Genomic DNA, 13,386 nt, shown 5'->3' with positions numbered 1-13,386 from the left:
ACTATTTCTAAAGGCAAAATCTGCAAATCGCATCCTAACAAACAGCTGTGGAATCTGTCCTCTGACCATTATCTGAAAATACAAATTGCATTATATACGCCACGTGGCTCTCAAATTTCATTACCTGGTATTTAGATTGCACTGACAAAATTGGCAGTAAAATTATGCATTTTTTTTAAATGTCATTTTTGTCCTATTGTCAACTTGTCACTGTCTGGATTGATAAAAGGCAGAAAATGTTCAACCTCAACTACTGACAATATTACTTTATCCCCAGACATGTTTCTGTTACCCCCGGAAATCGAATATTTGGTTTTCTTTTTAAGTGCATCACCAGGCTTTTTAAAAAAAAGTCAACGGTGCTTGCTTTGGATTCTCTAGAGTAATGGAAATATCTCTGGGTGTAATGCTGAGTTCATTTTGAAAGTATGGAGAGTAGCTAGCTATCTTATGCCTAGATTGAATGGGGTTTCAGTCTCCATGTGACATGTTTGCATCTCACTTTGCTTGCTCTACTGCTCCCCATTAGAATAAAACTATTGTTTTCTCTGACATATTCCAGGTTCAGTAAGCAGAACTGCAGCTGGGAGTGAAAAAGAATAAAATACAAGATACATCTGCCTGCAAGATACAAACCATTTCTGTTACAGAATAGATGTGTGAAAACAATGTGATTGTGGCAAACCACATTATCTTGCCAGTTGAACTCAGGATACACCAGTCCCACATAGGGTAAGCATGCAACTCACAACGGCTTCAAAAACAGTAAATATCAAACATCATGCAAAAGACACCTGACCACAGCTGTGTTGTTTTTGTACCTTGATTTGGTATCTATATGTCCTGAAAAAAGTACACAGACCATGGTTTTCAATGACCCCAGTCTGATTTGCAAAGTGGGCTAACCAAGTGATGTATATATTCATAAATAAATACGCATCACTTGACAAACAAATAAAGGAAATACTGCTTGGCGGTTACGGAAAACACAAAAGGGGGAATCCATTTTTAAATGTGTGGGTGTGCCTCAGAGGCACAAAAGGAGAGTTTAGCAAACACCACCATGACACCACAAAGTTCATTAATTACATACAGAGATTTTTCCGTATGAGTGGTTCTTTTTTCAGAAAACAAGAAAGAATGCACCTGTGAGTCCACAGCACTAACCTCTACTTTCATTCCCTACTCCTAGAATACTCATGAATCTCCCCGGTACCTACACAGGTCTGTGAGTCACTAAAGAAGCTAATCTGAATTTGACTATTAAAGAGGCTACTATGTGTTACACCATACCAGTGTTTCCCAATCTCAGCAACTTTAAGTTGTGTGGACCAGGGGCGGTATTCACTTACCTTCCCTACCGGTTCGCAAATATGAGCACGCACATCTGCACCTGCACTCCACCTTCTGCGCATGTGCTTTGCCTAAAAGAATTGGCCTAAACGGGATGCCATAGAGCCCAGGCAGGTGGGCGGGGCCACCTGCGATTTCAGGTTCAGGCGAACAATTCTGGTGGGGACTTCAATGCATCAAATTCAGAATGTTGAAAAGAAATTGCATGAAATTCTCAGGACTGTTCATCAGTAGAACAATAATGTTCCAAGAATGCAACAGAACAGGGTCACCTTTGGTGTTCGAAGAGAAGATGGCAAAATAAATAATGCTTTTAAAATGAGCTGGATCAATTGCATAGGAAATTTGCATAGGAAAAAAAATGTAGAAAAAAAATCCCCAATGTATCCCTATGGAAGAGACAGTTAACTTAACTTTAACTTTATTCAATTTCTAGACCGCCCCCCTCTCAAAAGAGACTCGGGGCGGTGTACAGTCATATTAAAATAATTGAACAACAAATATACATGGTATAAATTCAAAATCAATAAATTAAATATAGGACTGGAGGAGATAGTAATGATTCACTGTACAATTTAGTTAAGTTAGATTAAAATTGTAAAAATTATAAAAACATTTACCCTAAAAACTATCCCCAATAAAATATCCGCCAGGAGGTAAGAGTAGAACTATAAGTGGGCCAGGCCGGCTAATCGGAACAGGTGAGTCTTAAGTTTTTGTCGGAAGGAGCGGAAGTCGGTAGTAGTTCTAATATCGGGGGGGAGGTCATTCCAGAGGGTTGGGCCCATCACAGAGAAGGCTCTACTCCTACTCTACAGTTGGGCTGTGGCTCAGAGGATTGCCAAGGTTTCATTCCAGGGTGGGCTTCTGGGGGTTTGCAGGGGTTCGGGAGAACCTATAGCTAAGATTCTGTGCAGTTAGGAGAACCCCCAAATCCCACTCCTGGCTGGCATCACCCACCCTGTTCTGGAGACCCCACACAGCCTGTTTTACATGCAGGTAAGTGCAGAGTGCGGCCGAGTCTTGGAGAGGGTAAAAAACAGGTCTCCCAGAAGTTTGGGAAAGCCAAACTGTTTCCGGCCTCCAGAGGTCCTCTGGAGCCTGGGGAGGCTGTTTTCACCCTCTGGAGACTCGAGGAAAGCCTCCAGAGCCTGGGGAGGGCAAAACCACCCCCCCTCCGCGCCATGATGCAGGAGGCTGACTAGGCCATTCCCACCATGGCCACGCCCACCCAGAAACTGGGCAGAGAACCCCTTGGTAAAAATTTTTGAAGTCACCCCTGCTTCCATTCTATATGCCCTCATCATCATCGCCTGTGCAAAGCTGCTTGAAAGCTATGTACAGAGTTCTAGAAACCATGCTCTGAATAGTTTACCTAAAGTAATTTCAGCCAGAAATTCTGGAAGGAAGGCTGCTGGAGACTGTACCAAGGTTTTCAGGGAACTGCACACTATTCTAAGGCCTCATATTATATAAATGTGATCCCAATAATGAAGCGATACAAATACAATATAAAGGTTAGGCAGTATTGTCCATAGATAGTCCTTGGCTTACAAACATAACTGAACCTGGAAATCATGCAGGTTGTTAAGGGGGTCATCACATGACCAACCCAATTTTACCATAATTTTTTGCAGTGGTCATTACAGAATGCCCTGGTCAATAAGTGAATCCGTTGTCTACAATTGGCCTTTTTTGTTGTAAACCGGAAGAAAGCACCAGTTTCCAGCTCAAAACATCATAACTCTTAGCTAAGTGACTATGGGACACTACAAATGGCTGTAAATGCGGACCAGCTGCCGAGTGACCAAAATGCAATCACATGACCATGGGGGAGGGGCCATTGGAACTTTGAATCTGGCTTGCAAGTACCTTTTGGGGAGTCCATTCTAACTTTGAATGGTTGCTAAGCAACAAGTTGTAAGTTGAAGACTACCTCTACTGTGTAATGATCCTGATGGGAAAACTGCACAAGTCATAGTGCAGGCCTAGGCCATCTTTGGTTGTCAAGAGGAGCAATTAACTAGGTAATGCTAAATCTGTCAAGCAGTTTGACAGTTCGAGTCTCATTGGTTCAAGATTGGAGAGGGGGCACATTCTGGGTCTGGTCAGGTCTGAATTTTGTTAATGGGGGAGTTTGAGGTTCTTTCCTATTTTCACTCTGATATGCCTATTTTACAGCTTTTCCAATACTGCTCCTGTATTTCCAACAAGAAGATGGTGAGAAACTGTGCCATTACTTTGTGCAGCCTAGTTAATACTCCAGAAGGTCATAAAAAGTGACAGCAGCTTTTCTACCTTTTCATATCTGGTTGGAAGGAAAAACATAGTTTTATGTATTGAGTAATTTGAAGTAACTCATGTACTATATTTTAGCCTATGATATCACTTACTTAAAGACGTAGGAAAAAGCAATATATACGCTAATAGTATTCAGTAGGATGGAGGTTAATTACAGTATAGGAACTGCAGCTGTGCTCATTTCTCATTAAACCCCACCCCAACAAATGATAGGTGTCATAATGATGCTATTAGAGCACTGAAACTCAATTAGGGTGACTGAGTGGCGGTGTTGAAGGGAATGAAGGATTTCCTCTCTATGATCACTATACTCCTTAGGGTACAGAGATATCCGTTAGGCCCCTTTAAAAATAACAACACTAAAAATAAAAGGCAGTTAACCAGCTTTAGTTCCAGTATTTCACAAAAGTTTGTGTTTTTTTGAGAAAATTATAGCAACAAAGAATGCCTCTGGAGACACAAGTTACAGTGTGCTTTTTTTCCAACTAGATTTTTAATTTGCATTTTAATTTTTGTAAACTCCCCAAGGAAGTTTATTAACAGATTATAAATTTCTGCAATATATAAAATATATTTAAAAATTAATTCACAGGTGCATGCAGACATACCAGTACAGATAAAGGTATCTGCATTGAAAGCTTTAAGGGAGGCTGATATTTGATAAGCGAGGAACAGAAATTAACCATACAAAAAGACTTCATTGCAAATTGTTAGTCCAAATTTAGCAGAGGAAATCATTCTTTGAGAACAGGGTCAGCAGAATTGAAACCAGAACCTCTTTCTGAGAAAGATAATTGGCTTTTCACATCCAAAACAGAATTCCCCTGTAATTTTACCCTGGATGATTACGTATTAATGTAGGAATGTGAGAAATAGACTAGCATAACTAGATTGTCACTACTTGTGACTCTTTTATGAGTTTTATAACATGACATGGTTAACGCTGATGGGCAAACTGCATAGTTACAGAAATCCTACAGACTCTGTCACAAGCATGGAATGTGGGCATATTTGAAACACAGATTCAGGAGCACATGGAATATGAATCACATGGCTGTGATTCAAGGCTGCATCTTAGAATACTTCTGTTTGCAATTTCTTAATAACTATCATATTACAGTAGTGTTTTCCTAGCACAGCTGGGCATCGCTGCAACACAACTAGAAATAAGATCCAGAAGGCTTTCAATTTGTGACACCAGCTGTCCAACATAACACAAAGCTGTGTATGCTAATATCACTTTAAGCCAGATCCGGAAAGTAGCACTACAGATGTATTTAATCAGATTATTTTATCAATAGAAAATTAATCCAGAATCTATTGGCCACATGACACTGGAGCAGACATGCCCTCCAGTTCCTGGAGATTATCTTCCAGGGCCATTCTGATAATTCTTTCAAACTGGGTTTTCTCCTGTGCCCATCTGGTCTTGGAGACCTAGATTATTTAGAAAACGCTGAAAAACTACCGTGAATGACAGCAGTGAAGCTACACAGTGAATCTGCATGGTGAAATATATCTCTTTTCAGTTGTCAACTGAAGTACAGACTTCTTTTGAATACTGTATGGATCTCATGCTTTTTTGAACATAAGATAAGTATAATTGGTGAATGAGCTATTCTGGAATAGCCATAAATTTGTGTCCAAAAGGAGCTGAACCATGAGATGATGGTGAGGCTCTTTTTGAACACAGCTGAGTATTTGTACAAAATCAGCACATTTTGAAAGAAGGCTAAACCTGCTATCTGCCTCTTTTTCTAATAACCAATGTCCTCCTTCATCTTTATTCCTAAAGTGGAGGATGATTCTTCCACCAGCTGATGACTTTAAGGGGAGGGGGGCGAGGTATGGGCAATCCATCAACTGTGTCTTCTACACCATAAACAAAGACACCATCATTTGCCAACATTATGCTTGTAGCAGAATTGGGCTCAGCGTTGGAGGCAGCAAGTTTTATACTGCTGACATTGCTGGTAAGAATAAAATAACTGGGCCAGGTTGAAGAGCCTCAAAATGAGCATAGCCCCTTTTGTTACAGCAAAGTTTTTCATCCTCCTGCCACCAACACATAGAGAATATGTGCTATTGAACTGAGATAGCCTACATAAACAACACAGAAATGGCTGCACTACATCATGTGGCACATCCTGTTAACTTTCACAAAGTGACACAGAACAAACCAATGCAAACAGAAGCAAAGTAAAGCAACCAAAACCAAACATAACAGGAATCATTGTATTCTGTGTTTGATCTCTGGCTTAGGGAAATGTTGAAAGCTGCCAATCTTTGACATAGTGGTTACTCTTATATTTCACTTTCTGAATATGGTTTCTGCATGTCAACTAGTATGAAATCAGCCAGGATAAATGTCCGTCGGTGTTGAAGGGCTTGCAGTACCTAACCTTTGGCACAGTGGGGTACTTTGTAATATCCCTTAAAAAGATCTCCGGGAGGGTGTGGGGGTGGAGTTCAAAGAGAGCAAAATTTCACGATTGGCTTTCAATGCAGAATAGAACAGAAGTTGGGAAGGGAGCAGACATGTGAGAGAGGCTATAAGCTCCTTCCCCCTGAATTGGAAAATCCCTTTTTGCAATATTGAAAATTGCAGCAGTAATGGGTTTCCAGTGCTTCTCTCACCACCAGATTGATGCTGTTTTTCCAGATGCTTTTCCAACAATTCAGTTTTTTCCCTCTCAGAATTAAAACTGTAATAGCTATATTAAGATATTTGTGATTTGTTTTGTCCAAACCCGGAGAAACACGTCATGACTCTTCTGGTAAAGAGACTCATTTACCAGAAAGCAAAAGTATCCTCTGTTTAATTCAGGGGTGGGCTGCTACAGGTTTGCCTGGGTTCGAGAGAACCCACAGCTAATGTTATGGCCAGTTCAGAGAACCTCCAAATCCCACCCCTGGCTGGCTCCTCCCACTACGCCCCTCCCAGGAATCTCCACGCAGACCATTTGGATGCAAGGTAAGTGGAGAGCCCGCGTGAAGCCTCAGGGAGAGGGGAAAACGGGCCTCCTGGAAGTTCCAGAAGGCGGGAAATGGGCCCGACTAGGCCACACCCACCCAGCAACCAGGTAGAGAACCTGTTGCTGAAATGTTTGAAGCCCACCCCTGGTTTAGTTCCATTCCATTACAGTATCTAGTCTTTGTATAATGATTCAATTATTGACCCAAATGGCTGGAGACTATAAAGAGGCTGGGTGGGAAGAAACAGACTCAAATTTGGCCTTAGCAATACCAAGTAACTGGATATCTGGACCACCTGATTTTGAAGAATGTTCATCTTTAGCCATAGCACTTAGACTTATATAACAACCCATAATGCTTTACAGCACTCTCTGGGTGGCATATAGTGCCAGCATATTGCCCTCAACAATCTGATCCTCATTTTACTGACCTCGGAAAGATGGAAGGCTGGGTTAACCGTGAGTCCCCTTAGGCCTGCAATACTGCATTCTAACCACTGCAACACCAAGGCTTTTCAGTTGTTAATAGGACTGATCTTCCCTATTCAGGATTAGTACACAATCTGGAGACATTCCTAGACTTGCAGCTCCTCCTTGAAGAGCAATTAGTAGCTAGTGCTAGGAAATCTAGAGGCTTTGCATAGCTTCATCCTATAAGCCAGCTGCTCCCATTCCTGGACCAAGAAGCCCTCCAGACAGACACTCATGCTTCAGTCATCCTATATGTGGATTATTGCAATGCATTCTATATGGGATTATGTGAAAGTCCTCTTGGAAGATGAGGCTGGTCCAGAATGCAGTGACACAAATAGCACTGAGCATGCACTGGCATTTCCTGTTTTGTGAACTGTAATAGTTGTCAGTTGAATTCTGGTGGGAATTCAAGCTTCTGGTTCATACCATAAGGCAGGGGGGTCCAAACTTGGGAACTTTAAGACTTGTGGACTTCAAGAGAAAGGGTTGACGTTGCGACGGCACAATATCGATATTTCTGCTGCTGGATGGTCCATTCGGACCTAAACCATCCAGCAGAGATGGTGATTGAAAAGGGCACCTTCTGATCTCAAGGACACCGCAAAGTCCCTGAAAGATCCAGGAATAGACTTTTTTTTCGGCAACAGAAATGCAGCTAATGAAGCTGCTGAAGTTAGGACAGCTCCGGAATGGGAAGAAAGTGAAAAGAGAAAGTGTGCCGAATTGGTGAGGAAATGTTATTATTAGAAAAAGAGACTACCCCCAAAAAAAATTAAGTTAAATTAAAATTGAAGATAGAAGACTGTAAGCGGCGAAATTAATCTACATTAAACTTAGTGTGTTATCCTGTTTCTATTTTTTTTTCATGGATGGAATTTTTGCAAAGGCTCCCTATTTTTTAAACTGAATGGATTAATTTTTTCTTCTTCTTTTTTCACTTTTGCTTATACCTATGGATTAAAATTTTCCTTATTTTTTATAATGCTTGATTGGATTGATTGGGTTGTTTTTGATCACCATTTAAGGGTTTCTTTCTTTCTTAAGCTTGGAATATAAAGAAGAAAATAAGAAGGATTATAAAGAGGGTTGAAACAACAGGAGGAAAAGCAGTTACACTGCCACTTAGAGGCTGGAGGCTGGATACATTGTTTTTTCTTCTTTCTCTTTGATCACTTGAGATTCAAGGTTCTTTCAGTTTGTTTACTGACAGTGATAGTAGGAAGAGCACAAGTTGTTTATACAGGTGCTTTTGGGGACTTCTATCACTAGCTATTGGAGAGAAGACAACATTTGGACTTGAAAGATAATAAATGAACCTGTTTGACATTTATTAAAATAGCCTTGAATCCTATGGTGGTACTGCCTGCAAAATTGGAAAAATGGCGCAGCAGGAAAAAAAAACCTGTAACATTGCAAATGATTATGTTTGAAATTCAAAATCTATTAGTTGTGACAGGGAGAATTGGAAAGAGATTGGAGAATATGGAATACAAAACAGAAAAATTTGATGGAAAAACTGAGGATGTTTATCAAATGAAGAAAGTGGAGGACAGAGTTCAAAAAAATGGAAGAAAAAAATGAGCAAAGGGATAAGAAAACTGTGGATAGTGACAACAAAGTGAGCGTGATTGGTAATGACAAGCGCAGAATATGGAAAGGGGAGATAGATGGATTGGAACTCTACCCCAGACTTCAAAGCACAGAAGAAGAAAAGAAAGAAAAAATGATGGAGATAAGGAGAGAAATCTTGACAGAAGCACCAGTGATAACCAAAGATAAGCTGATGGAAAGAGCAGATGCTGGGTTTCGAGCTTTTATGAGATACGAAAGGAACAACATGTTGCGAAGAGAAGTTCATACAAGATTTATTAAGAAAGTAACTAGAATATTAATGCTACAAATGGCAAGAGATATAAGACTGCACTATTACTGGAAAGATACAGGTTGATGCAATGAAAATGTATAATAAAAATTAAGCTAAATTTAGTTTACTAGTAGTATGTATAAAATGAAGTGACAATAGGTATAGTTAAATAATGATTAATAATGATAAAAGTACATGTAGATATATTGGTTTGATAATATGAAATTTTATATAAACAACACATGGAGAATATGAGAGGAGGTTTAAAACCTTTATCTAGAATATGTTATAAAGATGTATTGTGATTGGATGATTTTAGGATGATTTAATAGAATGTTATCATATAATCCTAGTCTAGATTTTGAACATTATATATAAAAGGATGTAAAAACAATTATAGTCAAATTAAGTATGAGATATAATAATCATGATATACATGAATATATGTGAATTTAAAATATGCGATTTGATATGAAAAGCAGGTGATGACTATGGAAGAGATGCATGGAAATACTGTAACCAACTGACACACTTTCTACAATTTGTAATGGAAGATGTTTTTTTTATTTTTATGCTTGTTTGTCTTTGTTCAAAAATAAATAAAAATTGTTTTTTAAAAAGAGACTTGTGGACTTCAATTCCCAGAATTCCACAGCCAGCCATGCTGGCTGTGGAATTCTGGGAGTTGAAGTCCACAAGTCTTAAAGTCCCCAGGTTTGGACACCCCTGCCATAAGGCCTCACTATTAAGGAAACAAATCTGTTTTACAGCATTTTTTCTTCCAACAGTATTTGCTTGCTTGTCTGCTAATCCACTTATCAACACATTTCAACATTATTCTCTATCCCCATCCAACTGGTAGGATGGAGGCAATGCTTACTCATCACGGCTTATCAGGAAAGGTGATTAATTGCTAGTGTTAGTCTTTCCATACCAGTTGCTCAACATAGGTAGTCGATGATGAAGACTTCTACCACTGCTGTCTGTTTACAAACGACACAACTGATTTCATGTGTTTTGCCAATTAAGGCATTGCATATCTTTGAATTCAGCCTAACAACAAGGAATCTGCATAGAATTAGACAGCTGTCAAAGTCTGTAGCATTCGCTTTCTGAGAAACATCTCCTGCTTCTATCCTTTAAGCGATTCAGGGACTGACATATGGCCAAGCCTGGGAATATCGCTACTTACCTGAAAGGCCTCACATGCTTGGTTCACGTTTAGTGTGCCTTTGATGAATTCAACGCATAGCTGAAATTAAAAAAAAAGACTGAGAATGAATGAAATGTGTATTGCTGTAGTGACTCAGCACGCTTTTTCCCAGCAACTCTAAAATAGCAAAGGAAATTGAGAGCTGTAGTTGAACAAACATTTGGCAAGCATCACATTTCTTACTGTTGCATAACTGCAATGTATTTTATTGGGGAGGGTCATCTTTTTAATGTGGAATGAGGAATTCACATTTCTGCTTTGAACTCCAGTTCTGAATGTTTATTTATTTATTTATTTATTTATTTACTGTGCTTCTAGACCGCCCCCTCTCCCAAAAGGGACTCGGGGCGGTGTACAGTCCAAGTAGAGAAATACATCACAATATGGAAAATAGATAAAATTAATATGCAAAGTTAAATATGGAGGAGGTTAAAATTAGAGTTAAAAGAACTGTACAGCTAACAGTATATATAAATATAATTTTAAAACCCCTAAAAATAACACAGATTAACTTAAAAACAATTCCCCTAAAATAACCAGTTAATAATACGTCTACCAGGAGGAATAGTTGTAATTATGCCAGGCCTGCTAATCGGAACAGGTGAGTCTTCAATTTTTGCCGGAAGGAGCGGAAGTCGGTGGTGGTTCTAATGTCGGGGGGGGGGGGAGGTCATTCCAGAGGGTTGGGCCCATCACAGAGAAGGCCCTACTCCTTGGTGTCGCCCGCTGGCATTGCCTAGTGGACGGCACCAGGAGAAGCCCCTCCCTGTGAGAGCGAATTGGCCGCAGGGATGTGTGTGGGAAGATGCGATCCCGCAAGTAACTAATGTTGCCTCTGTTCTGGAGTCTCTTTCAACCAGAAATTTTCTCACTGCTAGCTGAGAGCTACTTCTGACCTAACTGACCAAAAGGAGCACTTTGTGTGTCTTGATCACAAATCCCAGTTCATCAGCCGTATGCCAAGAGTCATATATAAATGTTTCTATAAGAGCAGGTTTTCATTTATTCCCTAGGCTTTGCATACAGAAAGCAGAGCTGCAGACATCTTAAGTAATACCAATTATCTTTCTAGTGTGTAAGAAAAAAATAGCAGAAAATAAAAATAAATATTCCAGGAAACTAAATGTTGCTAGATGCTATGCATTTTGTTTCTTGCTGCCATGTGGATTGATTGCTAAATTTGTATTGACAGTAAATTCAAAGTTCAAGAAGCAGTAGATATAACTTGACTTAGTAGACAATTTGGGAGAAAGGAGTGCCTTTCTCCCAAATATCAGTTAAACCCAAATGTACATCATTAGTGTTAGCTAAAGCCAAATGTACATCAGTTAAATGTCAATTAAACCCAAATTTACATCATCAGTGTTAATTTACATTGTGTAATTGCAAAATTGACAGTTTGTATCATTTGCATTATGAAATAAATTGAAGCACGTGACATAAAGCTGGCAATTGCATAGTTATGCAAATAACGTAAATTGACTCAAGTGATCTAAAATACATCAGTTGTCTAGTCATGAATGGGTTTTGCATCCAAAGTCCACACAATGGAGACTGGAGAACCAATAGAACTATTGTTAAACAGGTGGCATTCCTATCCTGCAATTGTTACAGCGAGCATCAGGAAATATGCTCAAATTAAACTACCAAAATATAAAGGACAATGATTCTAAAATGATAGTAAATGTGTCTATATGCAAATAAAGTGATAAATAACAAAACTGAGAGAGAGTGTGTGTATGTGTGTGTGTGCGCGTGCACATGCCCCAGAACAAAGATTGCTGCATTGATAAAAATCAGTCAAAGCTTTTGATTTTATCAAAAAGCAAAGCTGACAATAAGGGAAAATTTATATAATTAATGCAAAGCGGAAAGATTCCATTCTTCTGACAAAAGGGAAAAGGTTACTCTATATATGATAGTCTTTAAAGAATCCAACTTGTGTTAGCATGTAAGCAGGAATTTGTAAGCAGACTTCAAAATCCAGCAAATTTGTACCTATTATTGGTCTGGTAGCATATCTCTTAGGATGGATAGTTCAGCAATGTATGAGCAATATAAGAATAAAAACTCTCCATAAATTTAGTCGAATATAATGGAATTCCAAATGGAGTATTTTAATTACAACAATAGTGCCTCAATTCCGTAGATACTGTGATTTAATCTCTCATCTGGCTAATGCTGCAGCTGACACAGAATTTACCATGCCTAACTTTTTATTCATCCATTTTTTTCTTCTTTTCAGAGGTCTTCCACTTTGAATACAGAATAGCAATAGCGCTTAGACTTATATACTGATTCACAGTGCCTTACACCCACCTCTAAGTGGTTTACAGAGTCAGCATATTGCCCCCAACAATTTGGGTCCTCATTTTACCAATCTTGGAAGGACTGAAGCCTTGAGCCAGTGAGACTCGAACTAGAATGCAGAATTAGCCTGCAATATTGCATTCTAACCACTGTGCCACCACAGCTCTTATACTCTACATTCATAGTTATCAAATACTGAAAATATAAATTATTAAAAGTTTATTTCTATTCTGCCTTCTACAAAGACAATAGTGTAGAACTAGATTAATTCTACCAAGGACAGAAGGATTCTTTTTTGTACAAGCATCGTAGCAGTGCACTCTTATGCACTACAATAAAAGAAGGATTGTGTTTGTGTGATATTGCCAAGAAAAGTCAGTTCTAGTTGCATGAACTCAGGATATTGGACACATGAAAATGAAGCACTCCAACCATTCCTTATTTACCAAATTTAACTGTTGATTCTCTTAGCTTGTTCTAGACTTTCCGTGTCTAAATTCAGAAAAGAGAATTAAACTATGTTAGCTTTTCTTCGGGAACTGGCACTTATATGGGAGACTAGTCTAGCACAGAAATGGGGTTACCAAATTTGCCCCATTGGTTTCTTCCTGGCTTACTGTAATAGGCCCAGAAAGATATTGGCTGTTGGATGGGAGCTAAATCTTACCTTAGCCATTCATGGTATCTTTATCAAAATTGGGCTACTTGAGATTTAAAACATCTTCGAGCAGTAACAAAATAACAGGAAGGGACAGCCTGTCAGTCACTGCAAAACATTCTGTAACACTGTGCAATACGAATGATCCTGATTTAGCAACTGTCTTGTTTAGCAAGTATTCGTAGTTATAATGATGATGAAAAAGTAATTTTGCAACCAATCCTAGCATTTACCATAC

The 13,386-nt window shown here is 39.1% G+C and overlaps 1 protein-coding gene across 2 annotated transcripts in view; it reads right to left on the bottom strand.

Annotated features, from left to right (window-relative positions):
- Positions 1–13,386, bottom strand: part of BTBD19 (BTB domain containing 19) — a 69,603-nt gene that overhangs the window by 17,220 nt on the left and 38,997 nt on the right. For both annotated transcript variants that reach the window (XM_081948010.1, XM_081948011.1), the window contains exon 4: positions 10,160–10,219. In XM_081948010.1, coding sequence (XP_081804136.1) covers positions 10,160–10,219 — 60 coding nt within the window. The remainder of the gene's footprint in view (positions 1–10,159; positions 10,220–13,386) is intronic.

This window comes from Natrix helvetica (genome assembly GCF_964273705.1).
Source record: "Natrix helvetica genome assembly, chromosome: 3".
Taxonomy (NCBI): domain Eukaryota; kingdom Metazoa; phylum Chordata; class Lepidosauria; order Squamata; family Natricidae; genus Natrix; species Natrix helvetica.
The sequence above is the reverse complement of the archived record's forward strand: the minus strand, read 5'-3'. Positions and strand labels throughout refer to the sequence as shown.